Source organism: Ambystoma mexicanum, chromosome 7p (assembly GCF_040938575.1).
Source record: "Ambystoma mexicanum isolate Mex_15411 chromosome 7p, UKY_AmexF1_1, whole genome shotgun sequence".
Lineage (NCBI taxonomy): Eukaryota > Metazoa > Chordata > Amphibia > Caudata > Ambystomatidae > Ambystoma > Ambystoma mexicanum.
The window spans coordinates 576,891,774-576,913,099 of record NC_090939.1 but is presented as its reverse complement, the minus strand read 5'-3'; the positions used below and the strand labels follow the sequence as shown (position 1 = coordinate 576,913,099).

Sequence of the window (21,326 nt, the reverse complement as noted above, 5' to 3'; positions counted from 1 at the left end):
GAGGGAGGAGAGTAGAAGTATGTAAATTGGGAAAGAGGCTGTTGCAGTAGTCCAGTCTAGAGAGAACCAGGGCTCTGGAGACAATGAGCCTCTGGGGGAAAGTGAGAAAAGGTAGAATACCTCTAAGGAGGTGCAGCTGGTATTGGGACTTTTTAGAAATGTCTGTGATGTGAGAAGAGAAGGAGAGAGTGGAGTCGAAGATGACCCCCAGATTTTCTGCCTCACTGGTGGGTGAGGGCACAGGACCAACGGAGGCCGGCCAGAGTGAAAGTGGGAAAGGGAGAGCAGGGGTCCCAATGAGGACAATCTCTGTCTTACTGGCATTAAGGCAGAGATCATTAGCAGCACACCAGGACTGAACTGTAGACAGACAGTCAGGGATAAGCGAGGAGGAGGAAGAGGCCAAGGGTAGCCTGAAAGAGAGATGTGTGTTATTCGCATAACACTGAAATTGGAGGTGAAGGCAGAGGTCCTGTGGGCCAAAGGGGCCATGTAGACATTGAAGAACCAGGGGGATAGATTAGATCCCTGGGGAACACCACAAGTAGATAGAGTGATAGCAGAGAGAAAGGACCCAAGCTCTGAATGGGAAGGACGATCTGAGAGAAAGGACGCTAGCCACGCCGGGGCCTGCTCTGTGATTCCCGGGGTATCAACCAGTATCTGGCACTCCTTGCCCACCGCATCGCCGCTCTCTGCCCCAACTTTCAGTGCTATGCGGACGATACCCAGCTCATTTTCAGGCTACCCTCGGCCTCCTCCTCTCTTTCCCTCATCTCTGACTGTCTGTCTGCTATCCAGGAATGGTGTGCTGCCAATGACCTCTGCCTTAATGCCAGTAAGACTGAGATTCTACACATCGGCACACCCACTCCCTCCTTCCCTGCAGCTCTCTGGCCGGCCTCTCTTGGCCCTCTTCCTGCTCCTACCTGCAAGGCAAAAACCTCGGGGTCATCTTCGACTCCACACTCTCCTTCTCTCCTCATATATCTGACGTCTCTAAGAAATCACACTACCAGCTGCACCTCCTCAGAGGTATTCCTTCCTTCCTCTCCTTCCCCCAGAAGCTCACTGTCTCCCGAGCCCTGGTCCTCTCGAAGGTGGACTACTGTAACAGCCTCTATCTTAACCTGCCTGCCTCCACTCTCCGCCCTCTGCAACTCATCCAGAGCAGAACTGTAAGACTTGTCCTTGGCCTCAAGCCCAAGGACCGTATCTCTCCAGGACTGAAATCTCTACACTGGCTCCCAGTGGCTGCAAGTATAAAGTTCAAAACCCTCTGCATTGTCCACAAGGCCTTCTGGGACCTGGGGCCTAAATACCTTCAACTCTCTCTTCCTAAATATCTTCCTCCCCGAGCCCTTCGCTCTCGCCCATCCGTCTCCAACTCCCTCAGGGTCAGCCGCTTTTTGAAGCAACGAGCTGGGGTAGATCTCTCTCCGCGGCAGGGGCCTCCCTCTGGAACAGCCTTCCTGCCTCCCTGAAACTTGAGGAGAACCATCTCCGGTTCCGGAAGCACCTCAAAACCTTCCTCTTTGTTTCTGCTTTCTCTCTCCCTTTCCCCTGCTAAATTATTCACTGAAACTGCACTGAATCTGCAACTGGGCCACTCTCACCGACCTCGGTCCTGGGCCCAGCCACTCTCCACTTGCACTGCCTCCCTGGCAACCCCTGCACTGCGGGACTGTCTCTGTATCCCTACAGCCCCCCCTTCCCAGCACTTGTCTGCACTTACCTTGCACTTGCCACCAGCTGGCCCTATTTATTTATTTTATTCTACTTACTTGTACTGCACTTCCCCCTCCCCTCCCCCATGCACTTTTTCCCTTCCCCCTACCCCTGCACTTGCGCGATCTGAATGACACCTGGCCTAGTAGGATCGTTGTCTGTCTTCCCCTTGTTCCCCCCTCCCTGCCTCGTTGCGCCTTGAAACACTTGTGTATAGGCGCATTACAAATGCCTCATCATATCATATCATATCATATCATCACACAGACAGGAGATCAGGATGTTTTGGTTTACCGTATCGAAAGCAGAAGAGAGGTCAAGAAGGATGAGGACAGAGGGAGAGTTAGAGTCAAGATTTCAGAGCAGGTCTTCACGGGTGTTTAGAAGAGCAGTTTCCGTGCCTCTGTATGCTCTAAAGCCAGACTGATGGTCATGGACACAGCCAACAGTTTCAGTGTGGAGGGTAAGCTGAGAGATAGCCAACCTCTCCAAGAGTTTGCCCAGGAAAGGAGTGATAGAGATCAAGAGATAGTTTGCCGGAATGGAAGGGTCGGAAGAGGGTTTTTTGAGCAGAGGGTGCACAAGAGAGTGCTTGAGAGAAGTGGGGAAAACTCCAGTAGTGAAGGAGAGGTTGCATAGGTCTGTCAAGGCCGGAGCGAGAGAGTCAATGTTGTTCTTGATGGTTTTGGTGGGGCAGGGGTCCACCTGTTTGGAAGAGGCTTTCTTTCATAGACCGGACTTGTCTGGAAACCTCCTCGGGTGTGAAAGGGGAGAGGAGAGAAGAGGGAAAAGGGTGGCAGCGGCCGAGGGGGCCCAAGAGATGATGGTGCATGAGTGGGTGTGGAGGAAAGAGAGGACAGGATGTCCTATGTTTTGTCGGTGAAGTGCGCAGCCAGACCCGTGCAAAGGGCCTGGGTGGGTGCAGTAGAGGATGAGGCTGCAGTAGGGCTGGCCAGTTCCTTGCAGACTTTGAAATCTTTGGCCGTGTTGTTGGATGCCGTTGAGATGCAGGCTTGAATATGGACTCTTTTCTAGGACTGGATGCAGAGTCTATATTGCCTTTTCAGAAGGCGGAAGGCCAGCTTGTCAGAGGGTGCACCTGATGATCCCCATTTCCATTCCGTTGCCCTCCACTTGCGTTTAAGGTCAGCCGAATCAAAGTCGTACCAAGAGTTGCCTTTTTGGCATGCTTCAGTCAGACCCTCATGACAGGGGCGAGGATGTGGAGAGTGTTTGTGATGGAAAAGTGAAAGTTAGAGAGGGCTGTGTCAGGGTGGGAGTTAGCCGCAAGAGTAGGAGGAGGAGAGTAGGAAGAGGCAAGGCAGACACTGACACTCTTTTCATGGATTGGGTGACCTTGAAGGTGGGAGGCAACGCAGGGTCAGCCAGTGCTAAAGATAAAGAAATCTTCAAGTGAGAAGAGAGAAGAGAGTGATCAGTCTAGGAGAGTGATGTAGTGGGAGGCATAATTATGGGTGCCTTCAGCACTGTGAGGGTAAATCATGCCACATCTGTTAATGATATATATTTTTTTCGATTTGAATTTTATTAAGAGCAGGGTGTCAGTTCGACAAAAATTGACTTACAAAGTAGGCAATAACCCATGTGTCCTTCTTCTGAAAGCCATACCGTACATCCCGTGGTGTTCTTAGGCACTCTTATTGTACGTATATTGCGGAATGTTCTGTTTTTAGCCTGGCTTGAAGGATAGATCATGGATAACATTGATGTCTCAGATACTGGCACCCTTCCCTTTACCAAAATTGATGGACTCACTATGTAATCAACATGAATTAACTATTGTTGTTTGTCTAACAAGCCATATACATTTTCCCTATTTGGTTGTAATGTTGCGCTGTTCCACAAATGTTTGAGAAATAAAAGTGTACCAAAAAAAAAAGACAGCAGAGGCGGTCATACGCTAAGGTGCCTTTACATAAGAGCATTGTTGGATTGATTGAGGCATGCATAGTAGTGAAAGCGTACAAATAGGAACATAAGCCAAGTACAGGGACTGGAATGCAATACTCAATTCACATCACTGAGTGACTGAGTCCAGTTTTTACATATCAACAAACTACTTTAGAGTAATCCATGAGGGCAGAATGCGGGAGAGATGGGTCAGGTGGTTAGTTTGAATAGGAGGATGGTGTGGGGTTGGGGAAACTCCTTCCATTTCTAGTAGGTAGAGCTTAAGCCTCATTTTGAAGAGTACCACAGAAGAGATCACTTTGATGGCCACAGGAAGAGCATTCCAGGGGAGTGGTGCAAGTAGGCACAAGAAGCAAAAGCAGAGAGAGGCACACATGGTAGGGGAGTGATTGGATGTGTATTGGATAGGAGTGGAGAGTTTGACAGTGAGATGAATTCCTCAAAGTAGTGCAGGGCACGAGCACGAATGGACAAGTAGCAGGAATTTAAAGAGGGAAGGATTCTACATGGTGGTGCTAAGTAGATGTAGGGGAGAATCTGGGTAAGTGGAAAAAAGGGTGTGTTGCAAAGTTGAGGATTTTGTTGAGGGGAGCAAAAGAGTAGAGGGGTTGTCCAAGAAGTTAGCTCATGCACTAGTCCAGTTTGTTGAGGAGTGGGCAGATTTTTATCAAGTTTACAAGGTCTAGTCTGACCATGATGAACTGGTAGAGTTTGGGGTTGCTGTCAAAAAGACAGGGTTGCTTAACATGGGTGAGGAGGTGAAGTGGTAAGGTTGAAATATATGAGTGATGGAAGAGTCGGCCGGTCGTTGGAGGCAATGAGAAAGAGAATTTCAGTCTTTGAAGAGTTTAGCATGCGGCAGCGTAGATCCATCCAGTGGTGGTGGCGGTTAGAAAGAGTGTTATGCATTCAGAGATTACAGGGCGGAAAGAGGGAAAGTAGAAGAAATCTGAGTTTTCTCAGTGAAGACGTGATCGTTTGAGCCCAAGGAGGTGTTTGCTGAGGCAGGAGGTGCAGAGGATGAAGTGGAATAGGGCTACGACTGATCCTTGGGGAACAGCCATGAGAAAGGGTGGTGGGGAGGAGGTGATGGAGTCCATGAGATGGAGGGGTATTCAGAGAGACAGGAGGACACCCAGTCAACTATGGTATCCTTAAAGCCAAGGAGAGAACATGTTTGAAGGAGGGAGGGATGATACACAGTGACAAAGGCAGATGAAAGGTCTAAAGGAGGAGAATAGAGGAGAGGTGGAAAGACAAGTGCAACCCCTTTCAGACAGTGCATGTGTCACTCTCAAGTCAACAACACTGATTTCAGGTTTCACAGTGAGGGCTAGAGGCCAATTCTTGATTCATTTTCTGAAGTTCTGAAGATGGACGAAGGCCAGAAGGCACCTATGATTTGTCTCCCCTTTATTTGACAGAACTCCTTCAGGCCCAAATAGAGGAATGGGTGAAACAGGTAGATTAACTTCGTAAATTGGCCATCTCATTGAAGCTCTAGTGGCCATCAATTCCCTGGAAAGGAGCCAGACTCCAACCTGAAAATAATAATATTCTATGTTTTAAACTTGGTAGAGCCTCTGGAAGAGGAGTAATTTTGCAAGCAACCCGCACCCTAATAACGGCAAAGACTCAACAACATTCTTCACTGTCGCAGTCTGCCTGCGCTTTGCTTTTCAGGGTGTCATGAGGGGACCATGAGGAGGAAGGCTTCTGAACTTCCACGCAATATGGTGGAGGGGTACTCTTTCTCAGACCAATGGGTCTTACAAATTGTTCTTTGCCCGGAACACCAGACCATCTGTAATGAGTCCACGCCAATTCTGAAGTCCCTGGACTAGAAGGCAGAACTACTCACAGGAGTGGAGGAACCCCTCTGAAATGATACAATCTTAGAGCTCCCATCCCAGGAGTGGGATATGTATTTTTACTCATACTTTCTCTAGTAAGTAAATCTTTTGGCACATTCATACCTGGACATCAAGGATCTGAACTAATTTACTGTCAATGTTTAATTCAGGAGGGAGTTATTGCAATACATTTTGACCCCCCCCTGACAAGGACAAGTATACAATGTCTTCGACAAAAAGGGATGCTTATTTCCACATCACGATCTTGAAAGAACACTAAAGATTCAAGAGGTTCAAGATTTGGCATGCTTATTGCCAATTTTGGTTTCTCCAGTCTGGTGTTGGGTCAGCCCCAAGTGCACTTACAAAGTCCCAGACTCACTAGTGGCTCTGCTATACGGAAAGGTCATTATTATACACCTCTACATTTGCGACTGGGTGATGTATACCAAGTTAGGGCTGGACGATATGGACCAAAAGTCATATCTAGATATTTTAGGGCTGAATGGCGATATATTTATTTATTTATTTATTTATTGTGATTTAGTTTACATTGAAACTTTACACATTAATTTAAGTTTTACATAAAACAAATCATAAGAAGAATAAAAGATGATCATAGAAGAAAAACACATGTCATTTAAATACAAAAAAGGAAAAAAGAAAAAAAAATGAAATTCCTTAAACAAACTAACCATAATATCGTCATCGTTAAGTTTAAAAATTTCAATGGTCTCGATTAATGATTGATCAACAACCGTACAATGCCTCAAAATGACAGCTACTCCTCAGGACAAATTTCCAGCATTTAATTAACAGAACAATAAGGGTTTAATGTTATAGCAAATCCTGTTAGAATGCAAACCCATGGAAAATAGCAGGATCAGTTGGACTTCGGCAGTGACTATTGAATGGCTAATCTTTGTATCTTCCTATATGGTTATATTGAGGCTAGTTTACACCTTCAGCCAGATATTGTACAATGCAAGCAATAGCCTCATACTATTGGAATTGATACAATGATGCCAAAATAGTTCCTCTTTGATGTTACCGTAATTGTGCACAAAATTACCCAAACAGAGGTTTATTGCACTTAACATTTTATGGCATTCAGTCAACAAATGTCTGGCCGTCTTTGGCTGTTTCGCTTCATTACACAGTAGACAACACCGCAGTTCTAGAGCGATTATGTCTCTTCTCCCAGTGATCATTAAGGTAGGTAGTTGTTCGTGCCTTAGGAGTAAAATAAAGCGTCTAAGTGGCGATATAAGATATATATCTTGATATTGTTTATGTGGGTTAAATGCTCAGTAAATGCTCAGTTGTAAGCCACCAACTACACATGAGATGTCACAAACACCTTTATTGATAAGACATTGATCAAAATAAAGGCAAAAACAGGGTTCCTCTTTCTGTTCGATAATACACACAGCTCTGTAAATATCAAAATGTAAATAATACATTGTAGGATATGTAATAATGTATATATATATATATATATATATGTATATATCTCAATATTAACGATATTGTCTCATCCTATATCAATTTTGAAAATATATCAAGATATCTCCAAAACTCGATATATATCGCCCAGCCCTATAGCAAGTCAACCTCCGTCCCCTCCCTCCAAGAGTTCCATGGATGGTTAGTGAACTACAAAACTCAGGCTCCTGAGATTATAAGAGCATTCTTCGATACAGTCCACAATAGAGTCTAACCCTGTCTTTGTAAAGCAGTGAAGATGCAGTTCCTTCTGAGAGTGTTGCTGAAACTGAAAGCCCTATCTGCTCACCAAAACTTCAGGTACAAGCGGATATAACAGCATGCATACCAACAGATCCTTAGGCACAATTACAACTAATGCCCCTGATACTTCACCTCCTCTAATACTGGAAGCCACATCAATGGAATACAAATAATACACTAGTTCTGACATTTCCTGGGGTTCCATCAGTGCTGTTTTTGTGAGTCCAGGACAATAAGGTCCACAGATGCCACCATGAAACATTGGAGGGCAACCCTGGGATAACAGTCACTCTGGCATCAATGTTCTCTGGAGTAATGCAGGTGCCCTTCGAACTTAGGGAGGGAAACTTTGGGCACCTTTTAAGCTCTACAAGGTTTTGCACAAACACTGGAATGTCGCACAGTTCATGTGCGCACAGACAACACAATCTCCAAATGGTACATCAACTACCGGGAAGGGACGCCATACAATCAACTTGGAGACCTAGTGCTGGAGGCATGTCTACAAGCGGAATGCCGCCTTTATCCAATGAAAAGAGAACCTCCAGGCAAACACCCTGAGAAGGAGGTGCCCTCCATTTCAAGATTTTTTCTGACTCCATCTTTATTTTTCCTGGTATTTACAGAGATAGGCTAACCACTGATGGAATTAATTACATTAGGCATCCAATTGTCAACTGCAGTGATATTGCTTCAGGTTTAGGGACCCTAGGGCCTATGGAATAAACTTCCTATCCCAGACCTGTTTCCCCTGATTTTTCAAGTGCTCTGCAAGAATCAGAGGCAGGGGGCTAACATCATCTTAGTGGTTCCCTATTGGAAGATAAGGCCCTGGTTCCCTCTTTTATAGAAGTTGGCATGATGGGACCATTGGCAAGAGTGTGACCAATGGTTCATATGTCTTCCATCCGCACACGGGAGAACGTATACAGTTAAGAAATTTCGAAGTTTGCCACTTGTGCTTCCAAAAATGTCATCTACTGTATTAGCTACCCCTGTGGGATATATTATGTGGGGGAAACCAAACGAAGCGTGAACAGAAGATGAAATGAACACAAGTCATGCATAAGAACCAACAATACATATTCATTAGTGGTACAACATTTTCTTGAATGTGGGCACACCATTGCACAGATGAAATTCCAGGTCCTGGAGGCTTTGGATGCAAAATAATTTTGAAGTGACATTGCAAAGGAGGAGAGCACAAAGAGAAGTATTCTGGGTTCATAGACTGGAATCCTTAAACTTAAACTTAAACATAGACTGGAATTCTTAGTGTCAAATGGCATGAATGAAGAACTCAATCTACAATGCTTTCTATGAACTAGATTTCTGCATTCAGGAGATTGCATATTGAATTTCATTACCAATTATGATTTGGTTTATAAATCTATCCCTTCCTATTGCTGATGTTATCATTTGGACACCTTACTATGAGTACCGTAACAGTTATACATAGAAACATTTGGGAAATATGGTTCACCACCATGTAACCAATTGAATTTTGCACTAGATCATTGATCATCACTTCTGGGAGCATTGCATAGGTTATCTGTTGAGTGTTAAATGTTTTTTTCACTTCTTTTAATTCCTGTTCTTTTATCAACAACATTGGTGATTAGCTATGGGGGCTGCCCCGCATGCACAGCCAGTTATATTTAGGAGCTTAGTGTTGACGCAAAACATTTACACATCACATATGGACATTTTCTTCTAATTAGACATATGACCATGTGACAGCACATTGATGCCGGAGGATGAGACACAAATTAATGTTTTACTGTGTAGGGATTCAGGAGTCCTTATGCGTTATAATTTTCTTTTCATTTTGACATATTTTGTCTTGCCTTTAAATTTGCTTGTATGTCTATAAGAACACTTTAAAACAGAATATAGCTTTAAGACAGTAAGAGTTGCTAGACACTCTAGCCGTGAGGAGTGTCATACATAATCACCTAGGAGAAGGTCTTAGGGCATCTACTCCAACCATACTGCGAGGAGGAGACTGGAGATGTGCGCGCACAGCAAAGCTGTGTTATACAGACTTCTACTGACAGGTAAGATGAGACCACCAAGGCATACATAAAAAAAATATATCCATAGAAATAGCACCCACTAGAATCGATCTTACATTCTTTTTAGAACACACCCACTGAGTTGGCCATCGGCGAGGCAGAGTATGGACACGGTGGTATCCACATGCCGAGAAGCCTAGTTACATGGCGATACAGTCTCTTTCAATTTCTGCAAGCAGATACGCATGTACGCATAAGTTGAGGGTTCAGCTAAAGGACTAAGGCAGATAATAAAGGGTAGGGTGTTGGCTGTGTTTTGAAAGACTATTTACATCAGCAAGTCATTTAGAGTATGTTGATAGCAGCACAGTGTTTAACGTGACAACGGTTGAAATTACATTTGTGACAGCCTTGTATTGATAGGGGTATGCCCACCTGATCTGTTACAAATGTTAATACAGCTCCATACCAAGACATAATTTCGAGTTCACCTGAATGCGAATGGTGATCTCTCTGATGAGATCAAGACGGAGAGAGGAGTCAAACAAGGCTGCCCGCTGACAGCCTTGATTTTCAAACTATATTTAGCTGACATGCCAGAAGCTCTAAAGGCTGCCAAAGTTTTCCTTCCAAGAATAAATGGGCATCCAATCAGTTGGGCTACATACGCTGATGATGTAGTGCTGATTGACTCCTATCCCATCGGTCTTCAGAGACTTCGAACAAGTCTAGGCATGTAAAGTGGCACAGCGAGTACAGTGCTCGCTTTGACATCCGTGCAGAGCCTGCTAACACAGGTTCGAATCCCGGTGGGGCCAAACTCAGCCTTTCATCCTTCCGCGGTCGATAAATGAGCACCACATACCGTGGGTAATAATAAGCAGCGCTCAGATAGCTGAGGGTTCGTAGCGCTATATAAATGCCAAATTATTATTATTATTATTACCTATCCTCACTTGGCATGGAAATAAATACGGACAAGTCTAAGATCATAGTCCTGGGACCTCATCTTGGCATTAGAAACAAACAGTTCAAGTGGACAGTTGATCAGAAAACTCTAACAAGAACTGACAGCATCAGGTACCTTTGCGTCATTTTCAACAAATCCATTGGAGAGTGGAATTGGACTGAAGACCTAAAAGTGAGAATTAATACATTTGCACTGCAAGGTGCAAAATTACATTGAGAATTTGGCAAATTCACCATGATGCCAGTCATCTTGTTTTACCGACAAAAGGTGGTTGCAGCAATCAATTTTGGAGGCGAGGCTGGATTCAATATTGAACCTAAAATTTAGGACAAGCTAGAGGCCAGGTTCTGGCAAAAGGTCCTAGGACTCCGAAGATTTGTCTCTATTGCCGCAATTCGGTTCGAACTTGGTCTTCAATCCTTGAGTGCAGCAATCCTATGGAAATCTTTCTCACTTTCTAGGAAATTGATATTGCCTGGATCGATAGCACCTTACAATATGTTGAAATAAATACCGACCAGCCCGTACAATGGCCTACTCAAAATTTGGTCTGAAGCTGTGTTAACGAACCTTGACCATGTTGGTGCATCAATGGAACTTTAGTGTAATAACCCTTGCGCAGTCAAAAAAAAAAAAGCAACTGTGATTGGAGTAAGGCAAACGTTGGTTGCTGAAATCAAGTCTAAGTCAAAATTATGACATGCATGTAGCAAATCGGGTTCCGAAGTATCTCCAATTCTTTCCATCTAAGTTCCATCGAGATAAGTTTCTTCAGATGAGACTTAATGTGTTGCCAACCGAAGAAATGTTGTTCCTTAGACATGATAACGACACCTCAAACAACATCTGCCGGTTTTGTGACAAAAGTGTGGAATCGCTCTGTCATTTGGTCATCGAATGCCCGGAGCTAATATGGAACAAACAGCTGCGCTGGGAACTTTTGCCTCACATAACATCGATATTCAAGACTGGTGGTCCACACTAATTGATCGGTGCAATTACATGTTGATATGCGCCACAATTAACTATCTAGACAAACTAATTGTAATTGAAAGATAGAGTTAAGACTGTTTTACGACAAGGTCGTGATCTTCGGCGGAGGTCTAACTCTTCTGTTGGATGAGAAGTGCCTTGATGATAGTTTTGATGTGTGGAAGTGTTTTCGTTTTTTAAAAACTTTCGTATGAAGCTATGATCAAATAAAAAAAAAAAAGGGGTATTGATTTGAATGAAGGCAATGTGATGTTGTTAAGCCAAGTTTCTAACATACTAACGAGTGACAGTGCTAGTCGAATTGTGTGGAAAGCCCTCATTGGACTCTTAATTAATATTTTGTCTGTTTATCTTCTCTTCTTTTATTTGTTTCATTGTGTTTTAGTCACTAGCTGCGGTTGTTTTGAATGTATGTCTCTTATGTTCTTCATGGTTTATTTTCTTTTTTCAATTTGTTCTTACCATGTTAAACTGTATTTCCGATTTCATGCTCACTTTGTTAATTAGTATATGGGGAAATGGATGATATACCTTGCATCTATTGGAGATGGTCTTAGTGATGATATTTTTGAACCATGGCACCATGGGCTAATTATGCTGTATTGGTTGGTGATGGTAATGAATAATTGATTGGGCTTTCACTTATGTCACTGGATGGTGCACTTGCATTGTCAATTACTTGCCCATGTTGGCTATGGATTGCAAATTGATATAAACATGTGTTCTAACCAGATCCTGTCATTTTTGTTTCCTGTTAATATTTAGCCCAGTTTAACGGGCCCAAGATTGCTTGTAATAATATAAAGCTACTGGCCCTGAGGATGGATGAAGGGTCCAAAATGTATTGGCTTTTGTAGCTTAAAATGGCAAAGTCTTTAGAATACAATTGCTATTGTGTGAAAAACTACAAATTGTTTGGAGCATTATGTTTATTTTTTATTTATTTTGGTATTCAAAAGATTTCAATTTCACAGAGAAGATTGTATACAAGATGTTAAATACCTCGTAACTAATATCCATCTAGTTATCATACTAGATTAAGGGTGTGTAGTCTCTACCTTGGTCCACAGTGCTGACCATTGGCTCCTGTGCCTGGTCCCATCACCTCTCTGATGGCCAATCCTTCAGTGGCCGAAACACTCACACCTCAAGCTATCACCTTCATTTTCCGAGAAGAGAGAGGTGATCACAAAGAGGATGTCTCAGGAAGAGGCCCTGGCATCCAGCAGTCTAGAAAACCCCCTACTATGCAGGTGTACAGCAGACATAGCAAATCCATTTCAAACTGGTATCTGAAATAAAAACATCACCCATTTTTCTAAGACCCTGCCAACATCCTCCGAAAAATGGAAGGCCTGTTGTTGGACTGGAGGACCGACAGGGAACAACAGTAAAAATACACAACAAAAAGTATCTGTGGGATGAATAAATAATCAATTAATTATTCAAAATAAGATAATACGTATTTAAATATGTTGCACCTAAAAAAATTCTAAGGAAGACAAAACCTTTTTTTAACAATGTAATCCATTGAAAATTAAACATAAAAAAATCATAAAACCAGCAGTCACAATCCAGAGGGCAAACATGAAAACACTAATAAGCTGGGATACATTCATCGCCTCTATCACTCACTTGTTTTCATACCTACATGTTGTAAATTAAGTCTGCACGTTTTTTGTCTAACATACTTTTGACCCTCTTCCTCTTTCCTGTTCTCCATGTCCCAGTTTCCTTTTCACCCCACGGACCATGGTCTGGCTGCCACCCTAGGCAGGGTGAAATGCGCCTCAATGCAGACAAGGCTTGGCGCTATAAAACCACTACGGTGGTGATGTGCTCGGTATAAAAGACTAATAACATTGCTAAAGGCCCACCCTGATGATAAGTTACATCAATTCACATTTGTTTCACTAAGTAACTTGGTTTACTTTTCCCTAGTGAAATACTGCATTCAAAAGGTTTTAATATGGATCACCCGTGGCTGGTGCATTCTTAATCCAAGTCAACTTTGTGAAAATACCTAGATGAGATGAACCAACGTCAGGACTAGGGGACTGAGCAAAAAGAATTTGTGAGCTGAAAAGATGGCACATGCCTAGGATGTGCTTTTATTTTAAGATCACACATTACAACCCATCTCCATTCGCCTGCGATGGTCCAAATTAGCCGACTAGATCTAATGAGACAGTAGGCCTCATTACGAGGTTGGAGGTAGCCTTGCCGGTTTTACCGGCAAGGCTACCTCCAAACTCACATCCGGGGCCGGCACCCACGAATGGGCAATTACCAGGTTCTTCCGGCCCAGCCGGACCCGGCAATTGCCCTTTCGTGGGTGTCGGGCCTGGTACATCCCCATTTCCATTTGAGCCCCATAGGGCTCAAATGGAAATGGGGAGGGTGGTAGCACCGGTACCGTTAATAACGATACCGGTGCTACCATCATGTTCTGCTCGCGGGTGCCGATACGGCCACCAGGTTAGACCTGGTGGCTGCAAGGCCACCCGCGAGCCGAACTCCTAGTATGGCGGTAAGGTAGCAACGGTGCCGTTAGCGATACCAGCACCGTTGTTGCCTTACCGCCATACTTGTAATGAGGCCAAGTGACTTAAGGACCCAGATGCGAAATGGGCTCATCAAACATGCCAACCCCATCACAAGCTATACTCCAACTCCCAAACAGTGACGCTGAGCCAAAGATGAAAACAAATTGAAACTGATTTTCGGCACTTCTAGCAGGACCTGATATATAGATATTCAGAGAACAATGTGAGGAAATCAACAAAACATCATTTGTTTTGAAAGCTGAACATTTATGTTATCCTGTATTTATTATGTTGTAATTACACCCTACTTTTAAATACAGAAAACAAAATCTACAGATCAGAGTCAATAGCCTTAAAACAATGTACATGCAGTATATTTTTCAAAGTGTACGAGTAAATATCTAATATGATGGCAGAAACAGAACTGGTGATACAGAAGGAAACAATAGACATATTGATGTACGCTCATTTGGTTATTTTCCATTGAGTAATTCATAGTACCTTTTTTGTCTGTGTCGGAGTCCAAGTGCTTTCCTTCTTTTTGGTGTTTTGGTCTATAAATCAGAATTTGAGATGCGTTAGGTTTCTACAACAGTGTTAGCACAGTGATCAAGATTGATAATGATTATTTCAATGATTCCCTTTGAAAACATTGACCCAAATCGCGATCCTGTAATTTAGTGTCTGTTTTCTTTCCTTTTGTTTACATTTCATTCTCTATATTTTCTTATTTTTTAAATCCAGCACCTTACATTTAATGGAGCAAGATTACCATTATCAACCCTGTTTCACCTGGTCTTTCCCCTCAACCTCTCCACCCCCTCCCCCAGCCATCCCCATCTAATTGTTTCTTTTTTCCTGCACGCTGTCCCATATCTGCTTTTCTTGCACCAGTTGGCAATGTTTCAAGTGAATATTGGTTCATTTTTATTTTTAATTATACATCTGAATAGCGCACTTAGGGCCTGATTCATGGAAGTGTTTTATAATGGCGCAATCTGATAGGAAAACCTTCCATGAATCAGGCCCTTAACCGTTAGGCGTCCAAGTGCTTGTGACAGCATGGTATGTTACAAACAGTTAGCAGGATAAGGACTGCTAATGAAATAGGTAGTTGTTCAGTTTCTTAAGGAACACAGTGTAAGGGGGCTCCTTTCTCAAGGCAGGGGGGGAAGGGCGTTCCACAGCATGGCTGCGGAGACGGGGAATCTGGAGTCCCTGGCTTTGACTCGCTTGAATCTGGGGGTACATAAGCGGTTAGTGTAAGCTGCATGAGTAGGCCTGACCGTGGCTGGTCTTTACAGTCTCTCGTTCAATTACCACTAATAAAAATACACCTACAATAATACATTTATATGACACACCACAAGAAATTGTAATACATGAATAGAAATTTGGCGTAGCAAATATGACAGTACCTTTGTGAATCGGCATATAAAACTGACACCAGTTGATAGGGTAAAATGGCATTTATTTCATTCTTTGCTGATGATAGGAGCTGAATGGTGCCCCTTATAATTATGTCACATGCACACCATCTCTCTTCGCTGGCTGAGCAAGGCTGACCAAGGACATACTCCTGCCACACCTTGATACTTTAAGGCAACAGGCGAAGTGTCTTGCATGCTTTAAACGAGACCAATTTAAGCAGTAAGAGAAAAAGGGCAATGTAGATGCTCATCCTCCTCATGGGATATGGATGGAGCCAAGTGATCTATTTTTAGGCTTTTGCTTACCCAATTCCTTGCCTGCAGTTCTTCGGTGGTGCAAATAGGGTCTCTCCTCACCTGATGCCAGGGCTGTCTGAAGTACACAGAATGAACTGGCACCGTTAAGGAAAAAACACAAGGGAAAAATGCCCAAAAGAGTGAAAAAACCTTGCTGCAGAGAGCAGTCCGGTGATGAAGTGGCTCCAGTGATGGATGAGTTACAAAATTCCCAAATGCAGGCTAAAGAGGCCAGCCCACGGATTATAGGGTGTATATCAGAGCCAAAAGGAAAGCGTAATAAAAAGTCAGCACAGGAAGTAAGGAAAAAATGCAGTGAAGGAGGCAGCAAGAAGCTAGTCAGAGAGAAAGGGGAGGCTGAAGCCTTCTCTATCATTGGTATCGTGGTCGAGCAATCAAGGCCTACCTTCTCAGGAGGTGATCCAGGCTGGTTCTTAAGTACAGTGTAGTCCCCAAGCAACCACAAAGGAATGTCCACACACTGTATTAGTTAAAACACAGTCTTTATATAATTAATATTCAAGGTTATGTACAATATCACGATAACTCACTTTATACTCGGTTATCTATAATGGCAAATCTATGCAGTTCTACGTGGTACCACAATTACTATTCGATCTCTTTAAAGTGCATCAACTGTACGGTTAAATGTCACACAAATCAGTTTGTAAAGGAAACCAACAATAGATATAAGAGGAAAGCAGTTGATTAGAACAATAGGCAGAATACTGGCCCTGCTATCTAGACACCGCTCTGTGTGGAGATCCCCCCACCTGGGCAACCTGTAAAGTAAAGATATACAAGCCCAGTCCATATATTGTTCACAAGAATTTTTCCAATAGTTCAGCAACCCCAAAGTACCTGGTGTTGTAGAGTTCCTCGTTGGGAAATCGACGGCCCTTCTTGAGTGCACTCCCTTTAAGGCAGGAGCCACAGGTCGTCAAAAGTCCGGCAATGAACATGGTGAACTACGGCAGTGAAGTGGCAGCTTCATTCCTAGCGGTGCTCGTCGACGGGGAAGCATAAACGTCCTGCAAGGAAGAGGCGTGTGGGTCACCGCAATGTCGATAGTTCTGGATCACAAAGAGTTTGAAGAACTGCGGCCCAACAAGGGCGTCGAGTCGTCGGCGTCTCTGTGGTCTTTGGGTGGCAGGAAACCCACCGACAGATGCTCCTCAGCGCGTCGACGGCCTGGCCTTCTCCGGCGGGATAAGACGGGCCGCGGTGCAGACAAGCGCGTAAGTGATTCGAAAGTTCTTAGACAAGGGAGAACGGTGGCTCCGGTCAGCGACGGCGGTCATCGACGGTGGCGGACAACAGTCTGGTCGCTTCTCTTTGGGATTCCGCGGCACTCCCCGTCTCCGGTCGGCAGCCTGTCGTAGGTCTGTCTACCAGGGAGCTTTGGCAAATATCAGCTGGTGCACGATGATCCCTCGTAGTTCGGGAAGAGGGCACCTTACCAGATCTTCTCTGGGTCAGTCCTTGGAGACACAGCAGCTTTCAGATTGATGAAGAAGGGCAACAGTAACTCCTCTCTTCCAACAAGGCTTCAAGGTCAAGCTTCAGTTTCACTCCAGTTACTCTTCAGCTTCTGAAAACCAATTCTAGCACTGAGAGGCCCCCAGATATACTAGTTGATCTCCCATTCATTCTGCTGGGTCACACTCAGGCAACCAATCAGTCAGAAGGGCATTCATGCAGGCAGGCAGGCAGCCATCAGGTGCATAGTGCATTCAGGCCATTCACTTCTCTCCAGACACACACAACAAGTTATGTGTATTGGGACAAGTACCCAGCCATTCAACACTTTGCACTGCATTCACACCAGTTTCGGGCACGGCTGTCTCAGTCATTGTGTCAAACACCAGAAACCAGACATCCACAACAAGAAGTGCATATTGGTCACATACGCCATTCTCCCAGGTCCCACCCACAGGCGTACCCACAACATACAGTCACTGGGAATGCTCCAGCCAGTCTGGCCTGGACTTCACAACACCACCATATATGGAACTTCCACCCAGCATCCAGTCAGGGGGAAGGGACAGAGACAGGGCTTCCCAGGACTTTGGGAAAACAAGGTAACAGGCATTAGAAAGCAAGAGGCCACAGGGGCCATCTTGTTTCCTATCAAGAAGCAACTGATTCCAATGGCAGGGCCTGGGTATCCCAAAATGGAGGATAGTCAGAGCACCTGTCAAATTCAGCTTGGAAGTGCCACCAGACCGTACCCTGCTCTGTGTGCCACACACAGGTGCCCAAAAACATAAACTAGGGGCCAGAGTTGCACCCCCACCCATGGGTGCCATAAGGGTATCCCCTGGGTCTGTACACCAAACCAAAAGAGAGCTGCACCGCCAGGAGTCCCACATGAACTCCTACATGGAAAACACAACAGAACACACAACAAAAAGCAGTAAAGGACAAAGATACGGAGGCCCTGTCCCTCCGATGCATTTCCAGCATCACACTCGCCCACCCCCAGACTGAGGTTAGGGTGCCTAATCTCCCACGAGATAGACACCCTCATCCAGATGGTCAACATACCTTCTGGAAAGGTCATCTGCATTATCGTGACTCTTTCCTGGTCTATGCTCTATAGTGTAGTCTAGCCCTTGCAGGCTAATGGACCACCTGAGCAGTTTTGGGTTCTCACCCTTCATCTGCATAAGCCACTTCAGGTCAAGGTTGGGCCACCAACTTTCTATTTTTGGTCCGTTATTTGCTTTCCAGCCCATGGCAATACTGCGCTTAGCCAGTATAAATGCCAGGTCCTTAAGTTTACTCACATGTTTCAACTTACGCAGCCTAGGAATCCCCCCCACCATACACGCCCATTAAGATTCTACCTCAAATTTAATCCCTTTCTCCTCCAAAAGGTGGGCCACGTCCCTTCAGAATCTCTTTATTCCAGGGTATGCCCAGAACATATGCACCAGTCCCGCGTTCACTTCCCCACATTTGGGACATGATTGTATTCCTGTATTCGTAAACCGTGCAATCTTCTGAGGGGTCATATACGCTCTATGGGTAACATATAACTGGATTTGTTGCAACCTTGTCTTCCTGGATACTCTTTTGTGGTATCCCTGTGCCCTCACTCACAACCCATCACTCATAGAATCTCCAGCTTCCTCTTCCCAATCCCGTCTCAACTGAAGCACTTCGCTTCCCATCTTTGACATCAGCAATTCATAGATTCGGGAGACCTCATGGCCTCCATCTGATACATCGTGAAAAGTTTCTATGGCCATGTCGGGCTACAGCTCCAGCACTATTTCTGACCAAGTGTCCAGTATCTTCCACTGCCTTCCCATCCTGCCATACATCCGCCAGCGTTGCTATACCTATCGGTTTACAATGTTTTCAGACTGTCTTCCTCAATTGCTCACCCAATCTATTCAGTGCTACTAGCGGCATCTGTGGGGAGAACAGGTTTGGATTTTCCATGGCCAGGCAAGCCCTTCGCCAAATCTTCCATCCTAGGTCTAACAGTTTTGTTCCTCCAACCTGCTGTGTTTTTGGCAACCATATCCATTCTTTTAGGAAAAACGGGACACATTCAGCGCTCAACAGTCTGGAATCTGATGTGGAGTCCACTGACTCAGGCGGCCTTATCAACTCTGGCCCTTCTATCTCGGGGTAGATTATTGCTCCTATGGAAGTCTGCCGTTTCACCTCCGTCCCATTGTCTCTCCCGCTTCTTGACTTTGGCTGTGGGTCTGTGCCTCAGTCTCCTGCCAGTTACGCTACACCAGCAGGCTTTTTAGTGTTTTTATATCAAAGGAACCTAGAATGCCCCCCGGAGACTGTACTGTCCCATCTGTGTGTGGCAATAGCCTTGCCCCAGTATCTAGACCGCTCCGGGTTGTGTCTTGAGAGCCTTTATCAGATGGCCACATTCACCGCTGTGGCCCATGTTGCCGCAGTATGGTGCAATTTTTCTTTTATTGGCCACAACATGTGTCTTGGCGTGCTCCACCGTCCCCTCTCCATGTGTTTTTGTCCGCTGTGCAATGTCCTGGATCCCTGCCTTAATGCCTGCCCGAGCACTTGCCTCCTATACAGCCCGTCATCTCACTTATTCACCAACCATGCAGCCGGAACTAGCCTTTATTCCGGGAGCTCGTTTGCAGCACTCGTTTCAGGGCTTGCTCACTTCGTTTTGTGCCTTAGTCCAGTGTGGTGCGGGAACCGAGTATCCGTGGGCTGTGCAGTACCCTTAGGTTTGTGACTCGTCACTTTCATACGGTCCGGGGTTGTAGTTCAACCTCTCCCCTCCAGTCTTGTTACAATATGCGGCTACATGATATCGTCGAGTACTCTAGGCTTCTCGCCTTTTATTTTTTATTTATTTTCCGTTAGGGCTCAAGCTGCTCCTGCTTCCCGAGCCCCGTCTGTCTCAGCTCTGCTCCCGTCTGCCCGTGGCCCCTCTTCTTTTACTAGGACGCAGCTGGTCGTCTAACCTTCCCGTGTTCGTGTGGCACGGTCTATCTCCCCATCCAATTCTTGGTCTGTTCTTCTGTTCTGGGTCACTCTGGCCGGTTGGTTGCGCTTCGCTTAATGTAATGTGCTTTTCGGTATTGGAGAGTCGCAGGTGCCCGGCCACACCGTCTCCGAATCCGGGCAGTTCCCTGTCCCAGTGCTTTGTGCCCTGTGCTGGAGGGGCTCCGTCTGTCGTCCCAAGCAATGCCCCCCGGCAGTATCTTATGAACTCGGAGCATGCTCCTTCTGCCCGATTTCTGTGCTTTATTCTAGGCAGCCCTCGCTTCGCTCGCACTGCCGTTATTTTAGCTGCAGCTCCTCACCATTCTATTCCTTTGTCTGGCATTGACCGCCATTTTGTCCGAGCCTTGGTGAGATCAAGCTGTTTTCCATCCGTTTGTAACTTTCGTTTCTCCCCTTCTTTTCGTCCAAAGGAGCAATCTCTATAAGCTCACCCTATTCATGCAGCTTTGGGTTTGTTCGCATGTCATCCGGTTTTGTTTCAACTGTGCAGCAGGATCTTTCAGGATCGGCCGCAGCCTCCCGATTATGCGACTTAGCCCATGGCTGTTAAACCACGCCCCCCAGGTGCATGCTATGTTAAGGCCTGTGGCTTCCATTATCACGCAACATAGTCTCAAGCTTTATCCGTGCCACATTGGGGAATTTGAGGGTGCTGGGTGCCTGCTTTTGACTGGGATGGCAAAGAAGTCTCACCCAGAAGGCTCATGCTATGTGTAGGCCTGTGGCTTCCATTTTTGCCCAACATAGTCAAATAGGTGTGCTTAACAAAGCATTAGAAAATCATTAAGCACAAGTGAAACTAAGCAAAAGCTGAATGACAATCAATATTAGTCCGCAAATCATCCTACAAACTCTGTGATGCTCTGAAATAATCAGTAAGCCATCCCCAAATAATCAAGAACAAACATGTTTCATGGCGATGCTCTTGAAGTAATCAGCAGGTCATCCAAGAATCATCCCCAAATCATCAGGGACAAACATGTTGATGTTTTTGAAGTAATTGGCGGGTCATCCCAGAATCATCCCCAAATCATCAGGGACAAACAAGGTGATGCTCTTGAAGTAATCGGCAAGTCATCCTAAAATCATCAGGAACAAAGAGTTTTCTAAAATACGGATGTTGTTGGCATCATCAGCAAGTCATCCTAAGCTCATCCCCAAATCATCACCCACCATTCTGAGATATTTGCTGATTACCTTAACAGCCTGATGACTTCTGATGATGTGGTAATGACTTCTAATGTAGTTCGATGATCATCGGATGACTCCAGAATGCTCTTTAAAGTCATCCTTTTAGACCAGGG

The 21,326-nt window shown here is 44.9% G+C and overlaps 1 protein-coding gene across 1 annotated transcript in view; it reads right to left on the bottom strand.

Annotated features, from left to right (window-relative positions):
* VWA3B (von Willebrand factor A domain containing 3B) overlaps positions 1 to 21,326 on the bottom strand; it is a 2,300,294-nt gene that overhangs the window by 515,846 nt on the left and 1,763,122 nt on the right. Inside the window, exon 24 of the mRNA XM_069636259.1 lies at positions 14,288 to 14,340. Coding sequence (XP_069492360.1) covers positions 14,288 to 14,340 — 53 coding nt within the window. The remainder of the gene's footprint in view (positions 1 to 14,287; positions 14,341 to 21,326) is intronic.